At 57.7% G+C, this 18,712-nt stretch overlaps 1 protein-coding gene and 2 pseudogenes across 3 annotated transcripts; 1 reads left to right on the forward strand and 2 right to left on the reverse strand.

The window, feature by feature from the left end:
- The first annotated feature begins 1,089 nt into the window (after positions 1–1,089).
- ITPKA (inositol-trisphosphate 3-kinase A) lies at positions 1,090–9,718 on the forward strand. Its single transcript, XM_082387808.1, has 7 exons — positions 1,090–1,689; positions 7,547–7,643; positions 7,726–7,942; positions 8,083–8,287; positions 8,543–8,644; positions 8,943–9,014; positions 9,118–9,718. Exons 1-7 carry the CDS (start codon positions 1,201–1,203, stop codon positions 9,319–9,321), a joined length of 1,386 nt encoding a protein of 461 aa, XP_082243934.1. The 5' UTR covers positions 1,090–1,200; the 3' UTR covers positions 9,322–9,718.
- An 88-nt stretch (positions 9,719–9,806) lies between these two features.
- LOC309625862 (leukocyte tyrosine kinase receptor-like) lies at positions 9,807–13,694 on the reverse strand (annotated as a pseudogene). The gene is made up of 6 exons: positions 13,661–13,694; positions 12,755–12,867; positions 11,363–11,460; positions 10,698–10,829; positions 10,533–10,622; positions 9,807–10,431 (listed from the first exon to the last, which is right to left on the reverse strand). The product of its transcript is annotated as a leukocyte tyrosine kinase receptor-like (transcript).
- Positions 9,807–17,350, reverse strand: LOC309625864 (leukocyte tyrosine kinase receptor-like; annotated as a pseudogene). The gene is made up of 4 exons (XR_014249432.1): positions 17,161–17,350; positions 16,899–17,063; positions 16,138–16,288; positions 9,807–15,990 (listed from the first exon to the last, which is right to left on the reverse strand). The product of XR_014249432.1 is annotated as a leukocyte tyrosine kinase receptor-like (transcript).
- Between the last annotated feature and the right edge of the window lie 1,362 nt (positions 17,351–18,712).

Genomic DNA, 18,712 nt, shown 5'->3' on the forward strand with positions numbered 1-18,712 from the left:
TTCTACTCAAAGCAGCCTTTGCAGCTCAGCTGACAGCTAACACGCGAAGTGACCAAAGACCCGCCACTATGATGCCACTGCTGAGAACGTTGCAGTGTATGAGATCCTTCACCACCATTAGCACCCTCTTCCCAGTTTCACAGACACGACTCAGGTGAGGTCAGGTGAGGTTTTCCTACATTTACAAGTAAGAAAATGGAACTTAGAAAGGTGAAGAGACTGCCTAAAATCACATCTGGGGTGTGGTGAACCTGAGGCTGGCTCTCTCTACCACTCACACTAAAATTATTCTAACGTTTTAGAGATATCGCATCTTTCATTTTATTCTCACATCAGTCCTGTGAGGTGAACAGCAACCCTGCCAAGGAGAATCAGCAGTTCGAAGGAGGTGAAATGACTTGCTTACAGCCCCACAGCAGAGTCCAAGCCCTGAACTCCAAAAGGCAAGGAGGAAGAAGGGCTCAGCCCTCGCCAGCCAGCAGCCAAGGATGCTGCCCAGGTCTCCGCCAGGAAAACCTGGAGAGATCCGGGTCCCGCCCCCTGACCTTGTACTCTGCCAGCCGGGAAGTGGGGAGCTGGAGGGGTAGCGAGGGGGAGAAGCCTCAGCTCTTTCCCAAGACAGAGTCCCCACTTGGGCACATGCCCTGGGGTGAGGCTTCTTTGGGAAGCCGAAGGCCTTGAACTCTGTGCCGAAGGGGCCCCGGGCGGAGAAAAGCCCTGGAGACCGGGAAGCCTTAGCCCAGGATGGGTGGAACGCGGAAAGGAGCCCGAGGGACTGGGTGCGAGAGCAAGAGCTGGATCAGCTCCTCCCCTGCGGGGTCGGGGCCCTTGGAGTTGCCAGGAGGAATCTCCCAGGGAGGCGGCACTGCGTGGGGCGGAGCAGCCCCTCCGGTCTTCTCGAGAGTGGGCACTGAGAGGCCGCGAGGGCCAGGCCCGGGTTTTGTGTGTTTCCAGGAGGTCTGGGCTTCCCGGCCACCCGGAGGAGCAACAGGGAGCCTTCCCGTCCGGGCAGGAGCCCAAGGAGGTCCGCGCTTTCTCTTAAAGTGAAAGGAGTGGGCGGGGGGCGCGGCCGAGGCGGGGCCCAGGCGAGCGGCCGCGCAGGCTCCGCCTCGGGGCAGTCTCAAGCCTGGGGCGCCGAGCGGCTCCAGTACCCGCCGCGCCGCGGGCTGGTGGGCTCCCCGGCGGCTCTGTTGCTGGGAAATGACCCTGCCCGGGGGCCCGACGGGCATGGCGCGACCGGGAGGCGCGGGGCCCTGCAGCCCCGGGCTGGAGCGGGCCCCGCGCCGGAGTGTCGGGGAACTGCGCCTGCTTTTCGAGGCGCGCTGCGCCGCGGTCGCTGCCGCCGCCGCCGCAGGGGAGCCCCGGGCCCGCGGGGCCAAGCGGCGGGGGGGACAGATCCCCAACGGGCTTCCGCGGGCTCCCCCTGCCCCGGTGATCCCGCAGCTGACTGTGACGGCCGAGGAGCCGGACGTGACCCCGACCAGCCCCGGGCCGCCCAAGCCGGAGGGTGGCTGGCTCCCGGCCGTGGGCTCGTCGCACCTGCAGCAGCCGCGCCGCCTCTCCACCTCGTCGCTCTCCTCCACTGGCTCCTCGTCGCTGCCCGAGGACTCGGAGGACGATCTTCTGAGCGACAGCGAGAGCCGGAGCCGCGGCAACGTGCAGCTGGAAACGAGCGAGGACGTGGGTCAGGTACTGGCCGCGGGGGCGGGGCCAGCGCGGGGCGCGGGGGCTGCGCGCGGGGACCTGCTTTGAGCTCTCTGCGGACCGACTCCTGCCCTAAGCTCCCTCCCCGGCGCGTCCGATTCTCACTCTTTAGGAGGGCATTTGGTTCTAAGGGAGGCGCCGGGCCGACCCCTCACCTTTACAGTGGTCACCCCGGTTCCACAGGCGAGTCGCGGCCCGGGCCCTGGGGCGTCTAAGAGAGTAAGGAGGAGTCTGCGACCGGCCACGGGGAGCGGGGAGGGGGCGGGGGGGGGAGCGTGACTTGCTGGCTGAGAGATGGTTGGAGGGATCGGAGGGGCTTAGCGTTGCCCCACGAACTCTCGGAGAGTGGGGTCAACGAGTCTCCCTCTCTGCCTCCCCCTCTCCCGCGCCGCGGCCCCACCCCCGCCGTTGCCACGGTTTCCCTCTCCTGAGTGGGAGTGGAGCCGCGCTCCAGGCTCTGCTCGCTAGCCGCCGCCGTCTGCTCCCGGCGCCCGCACCAGGCGTGGACGCAGGGAAGGGAGGGGCGCGGGACTGGGAGCTCTGGCAGGGGGCGGAACGCGGCCCTCCTCCGCTTTACTTCTCCTAATTCTGGCCCGGGAGAAGGTAAACTGAGGCCGAAAGGGTGGAACCAGCCTGCTGATCTCCGCCTCTGGTAACCTGGATGTTCCGGGGCCAGGTTTGACCCTCGGATAACCCAGGCTAGGGTGCGGTGAAGTCATTCCCGGTGCCTGCCCCTCCCGCTTGTGCCGCGCCCAGGATAGCCTTCTTGTCCCCCTGGTTTTAACCAAGGCCAAATACTTCAAATAACTATCCGCGGTCAACGCGAAGGAGTTGCTCTAGATCCACGTTATGCAAGTGTCCCTGGAGTGGAGGGAGAGGCGAAGGGCGCCCCGCAGGCTCTGGTGGCTCGGGGCCTGCCCAGAAGGGCGGTGAGAGCGGCTGACGCGCGCCGGGGTTGCCGGGGCCTGCTGAACCTGGGCTCCCCCCGCGCTCGGATTGGAAGAGGCGCGGGAGTCACTGTAATGACTTGGCGTGGCTCCGTGACTCAGTTACCCCTGAGACTTACATTACCCAGAGGGCGGCGTGGTTTGTGACACAAGAGGAAGAAGGGAAAATTCTCATAGAGCAGGAACACACTCCGCCACCAGGTGTAGGGTGCGGGGAGTCCCTCTCTCCTCCCCCGGCGTAAGGGTACGCCTGATCCCCGATCATTCCTGGTGCAACCCTGGCGCCTGAAAGGAGGCGGGTGCCGCCCAGTGGTTTCTAAGGCGGTGATGTGGGGCAGTGAGAGGACTCCTCCCTCCCCACCTCTGAAAACCCGGAGCAGTAGCTGTGGGCCCACCGCTCCCCCGCTCAAATCTCTGACAGCTGAGAGGCGGGCGCTGGAGGAAGGGAGCCACGAGGGAAGCCCCCAGCTTCGCTCTTCCTCGCAAAGGCGGAGGAGGTCCCGCGGCCCAGGACCGTGCACAACGTAGACAGGCCAGCCTGGGTCAAGACTCCGGGGACCAGTCGCAGCTATGCCTGGGCGTCTTCGGCCGGCCTCTCCCACTCTGGGCCTCGCTGTCACCCGGCGCGGCAGGAGCTGGAGCAGATGGCCGTTGAGGGCCCTTCCAGCTCCAAGGCGGCGAGTCCCAGGCCTTCCCAACCCCCAGCACGCCGGGGCCTCCCCGAAGGCAAACAGCCGAGGCAGCGGCAGATAAGCCAGGGGCTGTTGACAGAGGCCGCCTGCGTCTGCGTGGAGGGCCGGGCTCGGACTTTGCCTCGCGGCCAGGCCGGGAGCGGCACAGTGCGCCCGCCCAGGCTGCCTTTAGGGCTTCCCCGGGTAGGAAGCAGAGCCCATCGGCTGGCTGACCGTGAAGGATGCACCTGGGAGAAGGGTGCTGAGGCAGTGCTCGGCAGCTCCCAGCTCGCCAGCCCCTTACAACTCAGGCCTGGGTGGACAACGGGAAGAGAGGGTAGCCTCTGCCCGGCTTGTACATCCTTCACTTCTCTTCCTAGGAGCCACGCACAGTCTTCCCAGAGCCTGGAGCTGGGCTCCCCGCAAGGTAGTTGGGACTGGGCAGCCTGCCTCCCTCCTGGGTCCTTTCCTACGGTAGAGGGAAGAGTCATGGGCAGGGAAAACCATACAGGCCAGGAGAGGAGTTGGGGCCCTATCCCCAAGGGTGGCTGGCATGACTGTATTCTTAGGCCTTGTCTGCCTCTTAAAACAATTTTGGGGTGTTGCTCTAGTAGAAGAGAGGGTGTTTGACTCTTGTTCGTTTGGTTCTCTTCTCTCAGTGCTCCAGGATGGGTAAGGAGACCTGGATTCGATCCTGTCCTGGACCCAGAACTCCCACACTTCACTTATCACTAATTATAGAGCAGAATTTAGGTTAACAGGCTTCCTTTTTAAAAAGCAAATACCCCTGGGAGGGTGAAGTCGTGGGTCACTTATACCTTAGTGCAAATCATCTTATAAATTTAAACGGATTGTTCTCATCACCACCGCCACCAGGAGTGCTTATGTGATAGAGTATTGGGAACATGGCAAGGGGGTTGGGTGGTAGAGAGCTTTAGCCAGAGTCTGGATGGCTGGAGGTAGGGAGTAGAAGTCAGGAAGGATGGGGATGAATACCAAAGATGAAGCAAAGGATCTGTTCTGGCAGAAGATACACTGAATATCTGGTGTGATATGAGAAGGAGGAGTCCTCAGGGCTTCCAAATAGAGCTCAGACAAAGGAGGGTCTGAGGCTAGTATCCAGCTAAGCCCTGCCCAGAGAGAGATGCTCCCTGTCCAGCTCCATGAGAGAGGAATTATCAGAGGGTCCTCCTGTGACTTCATCAAAGACTCTTTCACATGGTCAGCTCTCCTGAGCTTTTTGTCCCAAGATGTCTGGGTAGCCTCTTGCTGTGAGTGGCTTTCCCAGACTTCTGTGGTGGAATAGACTGTGCCAAGAGGATGGAGTTTTAGCCCTCTTTTCAGCTAGATTTCACTCTGTAACATAATAAATCTGCTTTCTGATATTCATACAATAAAAGCCTTACCTGCTCAAAAATATATTCCCTGCTGTTGTTCGTGTGCCCAAATCCCCGCCCACCCACCAAAGAACGATTCTCCAAGAACCTTTTTGGATACGTGCATCTTTATATGCATTATGTTCCCTGGGGGAGGTAGCTCCCTAAGATGGAAGACGACAGAGTTCCATGATACTTGCATCAACTCCTTCCATGTTTGACCATATGCATTACTGGCAGAAGAACTAAATCCTGTCATTACCAACCAACCTCAAGAGGTGGCTGAGAGGGCTGAGATGGCATTACGGGTGTGAAAGCCCTTTGTAACCCACATGGCTGGAACCAGCCTTAGTCTCTGCTGCTCTTGGCTGATAATGATCCTCACAAAACTGGGGTGGGGAGAGTGGAGAGATGACCCCATGTTACCTCAGCTTGGGAGCAAGTCAATGCTATGTTATCACACATCAATCAAGTGTCAGTAGCCCAGGACTGCAGCTACTAAATCCTCTTCTACCAGGCACACCTTCCACCTTCCAGCCTCACTCACTGCTCCCACATGATCCCAGAAGAAAGGATGATGCCGTTCTCCCATCTCACCTAACCCAAGGCTGGTTCCGTCTTCTACTGTGGTGGCTACAGAACTAGATGTACCCTCTGATGAAGTCCATTCTGGTCCCAAATTCTGCCAGTAAGTCCCTAAAGCTGCCCGAAGCCCAACCATTAAACCCGTCCCTTTGGATGAAGCAAAAGTGTCCAGCCAACAGAGAGGGGTCCGCAGACAGATCTCAGTGTTTCCTCAGTGATTAAAACATACCACCTTGTGGCTGCAAATTCCTGCCTCTTGTACAAAACTCTTTCTCCTGCAGGGTCCCCTTTGACCCCTAAAGGGAGTCTGGGTGGTAGCATGGATTTTGGAACCTGCTGGGGCAATTGATGCATGAGGAGGGGGTTGAACTGGAGCTTAAGGCAGAGACTGGGGGCTGGGAGCAGGGATGGAGGGGATGTTAACTCTCTGAACTTTGATTGCCTTCTGTAAAACGGCAATAATTACCACCTCATGCACTTGCTGTGCATGTGCAGCAGCATAATGAATCTCAAACTGAGTGTGGGGGAAGAGGGTATCGGATGGTGCCACTCAATACACACAGCACATACATCTTCCTGGAATTTTATTTGAGGATTCGGAGGTGGGAGAGTTTTATAATAAAACTTGGATTTATTATGCAGCATAATGCAAACCTTGTATGTATTAAAGAGTAAAAAAGGGAGTTTTGAAAGAGATGTCATGCTTCTAGTGGGCTGCTTCTGGCTACACCCCCAGATCCCTGGGGATTGGACAAGTGATCACACCCTAGTGTGCCATGTAGGGACTTCAGTAGGAAAACAGGAGCAACGCTGTCTGATGGAGATGAGAAGTGCCTGGCATGCAGTAGGCGGTCAGTAAATGGTGGCTCGTGTTATGGCAACAGCTAGGTCCAGAGGAAACAGGCTCACACAGATGAAACTCTCTCTTGGGTTCACTCAGCTAGAAAGTGACAGAGCCAGGACTGGAACCAACTCCAGACTCCCCATCCAGTGCTCTGTCACTAACTTCCATCTCCTCCCCATGGAAAGGGGTTTTATGGTCATCAGCCTCCCCTGCTTAGGCCAGCATGCCAGTTCTCCCTCTCCCTGTTAGAACACCCTCTGGTCAGGGAAGCTGGATTCCTGGGTTCCACCCTTGTGGAGGCACACATGTGTAACTCCTCTAAAAGGCAGGCACCCTGGGAGGAGGCAGCAGACACACTGTTTGGATGAGCAAACCTCTGCACTTCAGTGGGTAGACACAGGACTGATGAGTTTGGGGTGGGAAGAGGAAAGGTCCAGAGTATGAGATACTCTCAGGACTGGGTGAAGGCTAGACACAATGGTCAAGAGGCAAAAGGTACACCAAAATCTACATTTCCCTCCCAATTTCATCTAAGATGACAGACCCTCAGCTCTTTATCCCATTTTCAAAGCCCAGGTTTCTGGCTCCAGATCAGGACTAAGGGTGCCCTGGGCCTTGTCAACTGGCTAGGAGTGAGATGCATCCAGGGATAGCAAGAGGGCCTTGGGGAGCCCCAAGCCACTCTTTCTCCAAGCCCTACCAGGCTGGCCTCCCTGCCCTGGGCCTATGTAATGGTTTGTTTCCATGTTTGTCTTTCTCCTTAAATGAGAGGAACCAATGGTCCCAAGTAAATGAAACAATAATCCAGATTTGTCCAGCTACTGCTTCATGCCAAGGAATGGGTTGGGGGTGGGGGCATCTGTCACACTCAAGCCTCATTTACTACTCACAACAACCCAGCGAGAGTGGTTATTTTCCCATTTTACAGATGAAGAAACTGAGCTCAGAGGCTTCTCAGGCCCCAGAATATCCGGAGGCATTGGTAGAAATGCAAATTTTTGGTCCCACCCCAGACTGCTCAGAATTTCCGTGTGGTAGACCTGAAAATCTGCATTTTTTAAACAAGAGTGACCATCATGTGATTCTCATGCTCACAAAAGTCCTAAAACCTCGACAGAGCAGTTTAGTAACCTGTCCATGCAGCTTTGGAGCAGCAGAACTGGGGTGCAAACGTGAGCTTTCTGACGCTGAGCCCAGGGCTCTTTTCAGCACACTGAAGAGCTGGATGTCTGTCGCCTCCATGTGCTTGTCTCAGGGTCCGCCACACGGGCTCACAATAAACTTTCCCTGAGCGAATGAATGATTGACTCATCAGGCCCTAGCTGCTTATTGTAAGGTTGGGCGGGGCGACACCATGTTCCAGAGGAAAGAGGGCTTATGCAGACGCTAACTTACAGACCGGGACCGTGTCGCTTTCAGAAAAGCCACTGGCAGAAGATCCGGACCATGGTGAATCTGCCCGTCATGAGCCCTTTCAAGAAGCGCTACTCCTGGGTGCAGCTGGCGGGGCACACGGGTGAGCACGGGGCAGGCGCGGGGGAGGTGGGTGGAGGCGGGGAGGAAGGCACTAGGCAGCACTAACTAGCGCCTGCCCGCAGGGAGTTTCAAGGCGGCGGGCACCAGCGGGCTGATTCTGAAGCGTAGCTCAGAGCCCGAGCGCTACTGCCTGGCACGGCTCATGGCGGACGCGCTGCGCGGCTGCGTGCCCGCCTTCCACGGTGTGGTGGAGCGCGATGGCGAGAGCTACCTGCAGTTGCAGGACCTGCTCGACGGCTTCGATGGGCCCTGCGTACTTGACTGCAAGATGGGCGTCAGGTACGCGTGCCCTACCGGGCAGGTGGGAACCTGTAAAGGGCCCGGGGCGGGGACGAGCGCTCTACGCGTGCCCAAGGCCGTGCTTTACAGGGTCCGGGTGTGCGCCCGCTCAAGCCCCGCCGCTGCCTGCGCCTCCGTAGGACTTACCTGGAAGAGGAGCTGACCAAAGCCCGCGAGCGGCCCAAGCTGCGGAAGGACATGTACAAGAAGATGCTGGCCGTAGACCCTGCGGCACCCACCGAGGAGGAGCACGCGCAGCGCGCGGTCACTAAGCCGCGCTACATGCAGTGGCGAGAAGGCATCAGCTCCAGTACCACGCTCGGCTTCCGCATCGAGGGCATTAAGGTGAGCCACGCCCGCTTCGCTTTGCACCTCCCTTTCGCTTTGCCCTTCCCCCACCCCACCACCCCCCGGCCCCACTCTGCGGTGTCTGTCCTCCATGTTGACCTCCCACCCCAACAGTCCCCGGAAAAGGCAACCTCTGGCGGCAGTCTCGCTGTCCCTGGCATTCAACGTCCCGGGAGGTACCGCTGCTCTGGCCTGATCCTCTCCTCTCGGGCGGGCACGGGGCCCCTGACAATTTCTGGCCACCTCTTACAGAAAGCCGACGGCTCCTGCAGCACAGACTTCAAGACCACGCGAAGCCGGGAGCAGGTGATTCGCGTCTTCCAGGAGTTTGTGCAAGGGGATGCCGAAGTGCTGGTGAGCGCGGGATCCCAGAACCCTGAGGTGTTGGGGAGCCTGATACCTAGGGGTGTCCCCAGGTCAGGTCAATTTATGTAGCACCCTACCCTATGTGACCCCCATCATAGCATTTATCGCATTGTGTTGTAATTGCTTTACATTCCTTCCCTTCTGGGCTGCGCGCCACGTGGGGGCCTGTGCCTTCCTCACCACGGTATTTGCCAAGCCAAGCATGCATCATGGCGCTCCTCATATTCGCAGAGGTTCCACTGGTATTTAGTTAATTTGTTCTCCTCTCCTACTCTACCCTCTCCAGAGGAGGTATCTGAACCGTCTGCAGCAGATCCGGGACACACTGGAGGTCTCTGAGTTCTTTAGGAAGCACGAGGTAAGAGGGGTGGGCTCAGGTACCGTGTCTGTGGTCTGTGAGGGAATAGGGTGGAGGGCTTCTCCGGATTAGAGCTGTAGCCTGACGGTGTGGGACTCGGCAGGTGATCGGCAGCTCGCTCCTCTTCGTGCATGATCACTGCCACCGCGCCGGCGTATGGCTCATCGACTTCGGCAAGACCACGCCCCTCCCCGACGGCCAGACCCTGGACCACCGGCGGCCCTGGGAGGAGGGCAACCGAGAGGACGGCTACTTGCTGGGGCTGGACAATCTCATTGGCATCCTTGCCAGCCTGGCTGAGAGATGAGGCTGGGCCCCTGTCTCCGCGGACCGGAGGGTCTGACAGAAGGACCTGCGCCTGCATCCCCGCCATGCATGCAGGCAGAGACTGAAACCCCGCGGTGCGGGGCGGTTCATACGGTCCTATAGGGCCAGGTGCCGACCACTACGGGACACACTGCACGCGCAGGGCCTGGCCCCCATAAAAGCCCCAGTGTTCCCAGAGCCGATGACACTAATTGACCGGGCGAGGGAGGAGTAGAAGTGGGATGAGTGGCTTCTTCTTCAGCCCAGCTCTTCTGAGGGGGCTCCATACCTCTCCAGAGAAGCCAGATAATGAACTTTATTTCACAGGTACTAGATCTATTGGTCTGACCTCCCACACTACAATGGACTCCCTTTCCCAATAAAACTCAAAGACACCAGCTTTGACTCAGGCCTCATCCCCGCCCTCCTCTGGTCCCTTCTTTCTCAGTTCCCTGGCATCCCTCACATCCATTCAGATCACTGGAGGATATGAGAAGAGCTCTTTATTAGAGGTATCTGTAGTGTTGGGGGCTGCCCAGATGGAGGACGCTAGCGGGGTAAAGGCAATCTGGAGAAGGCTTCCTGCAGGAGGCAATTTCAATTCCCCACCTACACCTGGGAGTTGGGGGAGTATCCTCTGGTCCCAAATATCAAAGGCTGGGAGTGGCCAGACTCTTGCCCAGGAGGCCTGAGACTGGTTTCCAGGATGGAGGGTCCATGGTGCCAGGCCAGCCCTAAGACAGGCCCAGACATACAGCACGGACTGTGGGGGACAGAGGCTACTTGGAACATAAGCCACCTAGAAGCCTGGGGAGGAGTGCAGGGAGGAACTGCTACCCTCAGTGCCAGAGTCCTCACCCTCAGGGCCCTTTGGGACCCAGGAACCATAGGTGGGATTCCAAAGGTTCTGAGGTTGGAGACCCCTGGATTTGGAGGGCTTGAGGCCAGGGGCCAAGGAGGCTCCCTCCCCAGCTCTTCAAGCTCCCCGGACTTGGTTCTTGGGTCTGTGGACATCTTAGGCCCCCCAAAGATAGATAGGCTCCCCAGCCCCTTCCTCCTCCAGGATGGGTCCCAGTTCCACCGGAAGGGGTGAATTCAGCACATCAGGGTTCTGTAATGGGAGGGTAGGGGAGCAGGGGGCCACAGTGTTGTTTTATGGCTTCCCTCCTGACCCCCAAGTCCAGGGTGGTCGGCACAGGTCAGGGGGCACACCTGAGTGCGCTATTGAAGACCTCCAAGATGCTGGCAAAACTAGGGTGAAGTTCAAGCTGATGCTGCCAGCACTGGGTCATGATATGGTACCTGGGGAGAGGCAGGCGTTCATGCCAACCCATGGCTGTGAAAGACCTCCCTCCTGAGGCAGCACTCCATACTCACACAGGCCTTGGACAGACCCTGAGAGGGTCCATCCATCCCCCTCAGATGACAAAGTCCAGCACCTCCTGATCGGTGGGCTAAGGGTAGGGCATGTAGTCCAGTGAGATCTTCCAGAGCAGCACTCCAAAAGACCTGCATCACAAGTGGGAGGAACTAAGTGAAGCCCATCAGGCACAGCTTCCCTTTCCCTCACATGAGGTGGCCCAAGGCAGGGGAGGGCGTGTTATCAACAGGAGTCTGTCTTGGATGTGAAGATGCCCTCCAGGAAGGCCTCTGGAGGCATCTACTTGACAGGCAGCAGAACTTGGCTCCCCTTGCCTTAATAACTGGCCCTACATGAGGGAGGAGAGGAGTGATGAATTGTTTAAATGGCCCAAAGGTGCTGGTAAACTCCCTTGGAGCATCAGCCTTCTCCACATCCCCAGGTCCTACACCTGTAGACAGTGCTTGCCATCCCGAAGTCCCCAGTCTTGGCCATTTGGCTGGGTCTGGTGCAGCTCGGCAGGCAGTTCCTGGCAGCAATGTCCCTGCAGAGTCAGGTAAAAAATTCACTGCCAGAACTGAGAAAGTCCAGCCTTGATCTTTTCCTTAAAAGTTATGTGGAAGGGCTATTCCTTGGGGAAGGAGTTGGGCTCGGGGTCCCCAGAGCCAGGATCACTTCCAACCTGTGGATGAAGTGATTTTCCTCCAGGTAGTGGCAACCCTGGCCTATGTCCCAAGCCAGCTGGAGAAGGTCTTGCATGGCCAAAGGTGATGGCTGGCCCTGGGTCAGGCAGAAGGCGCATCAGACCATGCAGGTTTGGGGACACATGAACAGGGTCTTCAGAGGGGCCTGGAGGGCTGGGAGAAGGGTCTCATCAGCTGTGGCCACCTATGCCTCAGGAAACTCTTCATGTCCCCTCCGGACATCAACTCCAGCAGAATTAGGCCAGGGGCAGCCTGGATGCTAAGCCCCACGCAGCGCAGTGTTCTGATGGCTGACCTTGTTGAGCCAGTGGTGCACACATCCCATCACCAGCAGGGAGAGAAACCATGCCCTAGGCTCCACAGACTGGAGTGAACCTCTGTGTCTCTAGAATTGCTACCTCTCAGCCCCAGGGTGAAGAGAGGCTATTTGTGCAGGCAGTTCTGGGTGCCTTCCTCCCATGTTCCACGCCTGCCCCTGGCCCCAGGTGTACCTGATGATAGTGTCTCCATGAGGAAATCCAGCTGGTCCTATTGAGAGCAGAGTTCTGGCAGAGTCTCGGGAGGAAGAGGGCAGAGCTCCTGAGCGCCCTGGACACTTCAGGAAGTCAGGTTGACCCTAGCTCCAGCTATTGTTCTTTCCTCCCTGGACCCTTCTTTCCTACTGTCAGCTGGAAGCCCCACCCCCTCCCACCTTGATAGTCACCTGCAGGGGGCTGGGGTCCCCAGGAAGGCCAATCACCAGTCCCTCATAGACCTCTCCAAAGGCACCATGGCCCAGGGCTCTGCAGGAAGACAGGTTGGAAGTGAGTGGGTGACTGGGTCTGGGGAGGGTCCTCGAGGGTCCCCCTTGTCCCCCTGATTGCCCTCCATACGCCCAGCTGGCCCTCTCTGAGGGTCTGAGCTCTCCGCATCACGGCATGTCCCCAAGTACAAACCCTGCAAGGGCGACGGTGACTAGACCAGAGCCAGGGCAGAAGAGAGGGCAGGTGTGGGCTAAGGGGGTGGGGTGGGATCTGTGCTAAGGCTTCCCTTAGGTCCTTGCATACACCCTGGGGTGGAAGCAACCCTTGCTCCAAAGGAATCATATCCTAAGGTCCCTACCATCCCAGAACTGGGGATGACAGCTGACTTTGGACAGGTTACTTTCCCTTTAGGAGCTTCTCTGACCTTCATCTTCTCTACACAAGGGGTTTGGACGAGACGTTCTCTGGGATCCATAATTCACCACAACAGGGAGCAGGATGGAGGGTGGGGATTCAGAGTGCACAGGTTCTCAGAAGGAGGGGGAGGACGCAGCTGAGCAGAATGACATTTACTGGGAAACCTCCGTAAGCCCTGGGGGCAGAGGCCAGGACTGGGCCAAGCCCCACCTGGAAGTAGTAGGGGTTGGGGGTTGTCCTGATGGTGGAGGTGAGCTTGCTCAGCTGGAGCTCAGGGCCTGGCAGCCTCATCCACCACAGGCCCTGCCACTTCTTATGGTTCACTGAGGGTGGGAGGAAAAACAGCACACTCTCTACCTGGCTGGCCATCAGGCCTGCCCTGACTTGCCCCCTTCCCAGGACACCTCTCCAGATGCCCATTAAGATAAATGTTGTCCTCAGGCCTCCCCAGCTACTTCTACTCTTAGAACCCCAGAGGAGTCCACCACAGCTCTGCTGGAAGTAGAGGTCTTGAAATCAGCCATGTCTGCCCCTGGGACCCCACAGAAGCCCATCAGTTCAGTGGAGAAATCAGCCATGCTTGCTGGATGCTCCGTACCCAGAATCAGGACCCCACACACCATAGGGAGTCTCAGTGTCAAGATCAACATCACAGCCACCATCAGAATCAAAGGGTCTAAGGGGTGGGCAGGTCTAGAGAGAAAGACACATCTCCAGTGGGAAATGCCTCTCTGTCCCTCTACCCCAAGTTTTACCCATGCCTCAAGACTCAGCTCAAGTGTTAACTTTCCATGATGCTTTCCCCACTTATCCTAAATGAATGCAACCTCTCCCTCCTGAGAACCCCTAAAATACTTTACACCTCCCATGGCAATTGTCACTATGAGATATATCTAGATATAAATGTAGATGTATATCTAGAGATGGTGATAGATATCTCCCCTCACACACTAGACCACTAGACTATGTGCTCCTTGAAGGCAAAGATGCACCTCCAATCCCCTGCCCAACACCCAACATGGTACCTGGCACACAGCAGGCATCCTTCCCGTGCCCTACTGCTCCCCCCAGCCCATGGCCCCAGGAGTCCAGACCTCGGACACAGGCAGGACATACCCATGCAGGTGATGTTATCTGCAGCCAGCTCCATGCCATCTGGGCACATGCATCTGGCCAACTGGAGCTCTGCCTGCCACTGGCAGATTTTCAAAGGCAGTGACCACGATTGAGGTATAATCGAATCTCCACCTCTCCATGACTATAAGTAAAAGAACTCATATTGCAGGGTGAGCATGGGGGGCATACGTACTTTTTCCAGCCTCATGGTTAATTTTAGCCCTGGACTTTGGAACAAGGAGCAGTGCCAGGCATCTAGGGTGGGTGGGAGAGCTTGGGGGACTTCTGTCAAGCCTGTATGCTTCCTCTTCTGGGATCCGTGAGCTTGCAGGTAGTTGAAGAGAATTCATAGCAAGAGATATTTGACAAGCAGACCAGAATGCCTCATACTGGCATTACAACTGACAGCCCAGTTCCCAAGTATTCCTGTGGTGTGCAAGGACAGGTAGTTCACAGTGCAGAGTTGGTGGCTCAGATGGGAGGGACTGAGGAAAAGGGCTAGGCTAGCTGAAAGGTGGGGGATAGGGGCCAACACCTGGCAGAGGCTGCAAGTAGAGCTCTCTGTTGGGGTGTATGAAGGATACCCCATCTTCCCCATCAGCCCAGAGGATGTCAGTCTCTGAGGCATCGCCCCCCTGGAAATTGAAAGAGAGGGTTTGGCTACAAAATGGGGGATTAAGGGGCACACAGCTGCCTCACAGCTGGGAAGCTGGCTTATGAACAGTGGGGAAGCTGGAGTCTCCCAGTGGAAACCCCAGTGTGGCCTTCTCTACACTCACATTACAGTACAGGTGCTGCCAGCTTGCATGTGGGAGCTGAGGGGTCAGAGAAGTGGGAAAGGAGTAATCAGCTGGAATCTGAAGGCCTGGTTCACGATGGCTGGGATGGCTCCTTGTCTGCCTGAACCTCTCTAATCTCATGTCCTCAGCTATCAAATGGAAGAGGCCCAACCCACATATTCCACTTCTGTGATAATGGAGACGATGCGTATAAAGTACTTATGAACAGTACAGCCCAGACAGACACAAAGGCTCTGTTTCTTTATAGCAGTGGTTTCCAAACTCTGGAGTGTATTAGAATCACCTAGAGGACTGACTAAAACACAGATAGTGGGACCCTCCCCTAAAGTCTCTGATTCAGTAGGTTGAAGGGGGCTGAGAATTTGCATTTCTAACAACTTCTTAGGTGGTGCTGATGCTACTGGCTCAGGGACCACACTTTGAGAACTGCTGACTTAAACTATCCCTGCCTTTCTGCCTCCCTGCTCAGCCTGCTAACTCAGCCAGCTGTAAGTTCCTGGGACTGCTGCAGATCGAGGACGGGACTTGTGATGACAAAGGTCCTGGATGTAAAAGAAAATCGAGGGAGTCCTATCCGCACGTGTGATTTGCAACTTATCTGACCTCCTTTTCTAACAGCTATTACTCTACCTACTCTGACCTGGAGCGTAGCTCCACACCTTTCCTAACTCAACTATCTCCCGAGGGACTAGGTCTGTTCTAAGGCTCTAACCTCACTTCACTCTTGGGGCTGCCCAGGTGCCCTCCCCAAAAGTTCACCTACCCGGGTGGCCGCCGCCGTCTCCCCTGAAGCCACCGGCTGAGGCCCAGCCAAGCGTAGCCCAGGCCTCCCTGCAGCCCTGGCCACTCTCCGCCCCCTCCCGCGGTGAGCAGCCGGCCGGCAGAGAGTGGGCCCGCGACGTCCAGCCGTCCCCTCCACCTGCAGAGAGACCGCGGGATGGCCGGCCGCGGGGAGGAGGAGCACGGCCTCCTCCCCGCCGCAGCCCGCGCCCTCACCCGCCGCCCCGCCTCTCCAGCTGCTTCCCGGTGCCGCCGAGGGGTTCTGCAGTTTTTCGGGGGTGGCTTGAGTCCGGCCTCGGTCCTGCCGCCTCAGGTACGCCCGACCGCCTCCTCCGGCCGCCACCAGCAGCGGCTCCAGCTCGCGGGCGCGCAGCTACGCGGCAGCAGCGTTCCGGGGTGCGCCCTCTAGCCGTCGAGCGACGACGACCCGGGCGCTGGGTGAGGGCCCTCGCCCCGGGGACTGGAGTAAGCGAAGGGGCTACCAGCCAGGCCCAGGGCTCTGGGGACGCCAAGGAGCTCGTGTGCGTGCGCGCCCGCGGGAAGGTTTGCGACCTCAACGCTGAGCGCTGGAGGCGGGCGCGGCCCGCGCCGAGGCAAGCAAGTACCCGAAAGACGGCGGCGGCAACCCCCATCCGCTCCGACTCCTGCCCAGCTCCGCGACCCCGGAACCCCTCTGATCCCCTCCGTCGCCGCGTGCTCCTCAGCGGCCGGAGACTCTCCGAGGCAGAACGAGCTGGCTCTCCTGGCTCCCTGGCGGGCGCCCGGGGCCGGAATCAGCGGGGGTCCGGGACCCTCCCCTCTCAGTGCTGAGGTCTTAACCCCAGGAGCGCCCTCTCCTTCCACCCAGCCCTCGCCCTGGGGCGCTTGAGCCGTCCCCCTCTCACTGGCTCCGCTTACCCTCGGACAGGCGTCCTCTCCCTGCTGCCCTACGAGGATGTAAGGCAGCTCCCCGCGACCAAGGGGGGAAACGGCGGAGAGGAAGACTCCAGGCGCCGGTGACAGGTGGTTCTTGGCACCTTTGCCGCCTGCGGCTCCATAGGCTGAGATCCTGCGGAAAGCAGGCGCTGAGTCCCCGGCCCTTGACCATCGGTCCTCGGGCCGCCCGCCCAGGGCAGAGATTGCTGACAGAGGCAGCTTCAGAAGTTCTTATCTGAAGGACTTGGAGGACGTAGTCGATTTTGAAGGAATGGGGAGACTAGGTGTGCACACCATAAAAACAGATTTTACATTTTTTTTTTTTTTTGGCCGCGTCGCGCGTCTTGTGGTTTCTTAGTTCCTCGATCTGGGATTGAACCCGGGCCCCCAGCAGTGGAAGCACAGAGTCCTAACCACTGGACCGGCAGGAAATTCCCTAGATTTTACACTTACTTCGCAAGGCTTAATGGAGATGGAGGGAAGCTCAAGCCACCCTTGGTGGCAGCCGCTGGTTAGGGACACTCCACTTGGCAGGAACAGGCTCCTGGGTACGGCTAATTTGGTGGCGACTATTGCCACCTTTCCCTGGGTTCCGCTGGAAGAAGGGACAAAGCCGCCCTGGCCGCTTGTCACTGCGGAATACCCCAAGACGCAAAATGGTGCGTACGCAGCCTTGGTTCCCCTGACCACAGAACCTCAGATTCGCAGGTCACCACCCTCGTCTATTCCTGCTCCGCACTTACAGATACTGGCCGGCGCCCCGCGCCCACCACAACTGCACGCCTTTCAGAGGCCCGGCGGCCCCACTGTCACCACCACACTGCTGCCGGTGTAGTCCCGGCCACACTGTGTGGGCCCGCGTCAGCTGCTGGCCCTGCAGGTGGAGAACAGCCAACGCCCCTCCGTGCCTGGGAACAGGGAGGGAGGAAAGGGTCAAGAGCACCTGCCCCGGCCTGAGGGTCGGCCATGGTGAGTGGAGAAGGGAGGAAGGAGCTAGGAGCTCACCTGGGGGAATCAGGGGAGAGGCTGGCTCAAAGCGGCTAGGCGGTGTGGTGATGTTCAGGTCCCAGGGGCTTGGAACTGGCAGGGGCAAGGGCGAGGACGGGGGAAAAGGTGCCTGGGACCCTAAGCTGGAGCAGAGAATGGCACCTGAAAGGTGACAGGGCAACAGCAGGGTTGGGAGAGGGCACAGAGGTTAACGGGATGGGAGATGAAGAGAAGGCTGCCCTAGCCTCTCACAGCCACACCCCTACCCCCACCCAGTCAGGGCACACCAGCACCTGGAAGCCGGCCCCAAGACAACTCTGGTCGACGAAGGCAGGTGGAAAGGGTGGTGGTGCCCGCTTTTGTCTCTGCAAGTTTTTCCCCTGGAGAGCCCTTCCTAGTGGATGACTTGGCACCGAGCTGAGCTCGGTCCTGCAGGTCCCCCGTCTTTTCTCAACTTACCTTGGTGGTTCTGCCCCCAGCTGGTGCTGAGACCCTAGGGCCTGTCCCTCCTTCCCCAGCCGATATCTGGAACCTCAGATTCAGGCACCCCTGCAATTCTCTGCCTGCACTCCCCATACACTGACCCAGGAGCTTTGGCTGCAAGGGTTCGAGGCCTCTGCAGGAGCCACTTGGGACCCCTTCTGTCTCGACTGTGGTCCCCAAGCCTAGGAAGGTGCCTCTAACATGATGGTTCCCTGATTGCCAAAAGGCACTTACCCATGGCTCTGAGCCACTGCAGCAGCCGGCTGAGCGGACTGGCCCACTGCAGCCAGAGTTGCAGAGTCAGACCTTGCGACTTCAGCCCAGACTGCCGCTTATAGGAGTGTCCAGTCGCTAGCTGGAGACCGCTGGGTCCTAAAGCCGGCCTGGCCACTCCCACCTCAGACCCCAGGATGTGAAGGATCTCAGGGTTCACCTCGTACAATTCCGTTGCCTGCGTCAACTCTGTGCACAACTTCTTACTGTGATTTTGGTGATTTGATGTCAGAAGACCAGAGTGCTAGTATTAGCATCCCTAGTCAATTGGTTTTGGTGAAGAAATCACAACAGCTCTGAGACAGTTTCTCTACCACCTGCAAAACCATAGGAAGGGAAGTTTCTCCGTAAACCACAAAGCACCCGACAACTGAGAGGGCCACACAGCCGTCAGGTGGTTTTGTGTCTTCCTCATTCTTTTGCTCAAAATACCAATTTTAGTGGCTGAGGCCTGCTTAATATAAAACACTGAAAAAAAGAAGTTATAGTAGTTAGCTACTTGGTAAAGTCTCTGAGTGTAGAGTGCCGGGTGTAGACACAACAGCGATTTTTTTAAAAGTTTGGTACCCATGCCTTATTTAAGTCTCACTATGAGGTCACAGAATTTACTTTGCAAGGTCCCTGTAAATCAATAGTTCCCCAAGTGTGGTTGGTTCTGGACGGCAGCAGTACCTGGGGACTGGCTAAATGCAAATTCTTGGGTTTCACCCTAGACCTACTGAATCAGAAACACTGGTGGTAGGGCCCGGTGATCTGTTTTAACTCACTGTCCAGGTGATTTTTTGCACATAAGTTTGAGAGCTATTGCTGTTTT

This window comes from Balaenoptera borealis (genome assembly GCF_965194805.1).
Source record: "Balaenoptera borealis genome assembly, chromosome: 3".
In the NCBI taxonomy this organism is placed as follows: domain Eukaryota; kingdom Metazoa; phylum Chordata; class Mammalia; order Artiodactyla; family Balaenopteridae; genus Balaenoptera; species Balaenoptera borealis.

What these genes read in the sequence shown, in the direction of transcription:
- ITPKA (XM_082387808.1), top strand. Translation starts at nt 1,201, where the DNA reads ATGACCCTGCCCGGGGGCCCGACGGGCATGGCGCGACCGGGAGGCGCG. An exon ending in GACTGCAAGATGGGCGTCAG is followed by an intron (nt 7,943 to 8,082) that starts GTACGCGTGCCC and finishes GCGCCTCCGTAG; the next exon opens with GACTTACCTGGAAGAGGAGC. An exon ending in AAGGGGATGCCGAAGTGCTG is followed by an intron (nt 8,645 to 8,942) that starts GTGAGCGCGGGA and finishes TACCCTCTCCAG; the next exon opens with AGGAGGTATCTGAACCGTCT.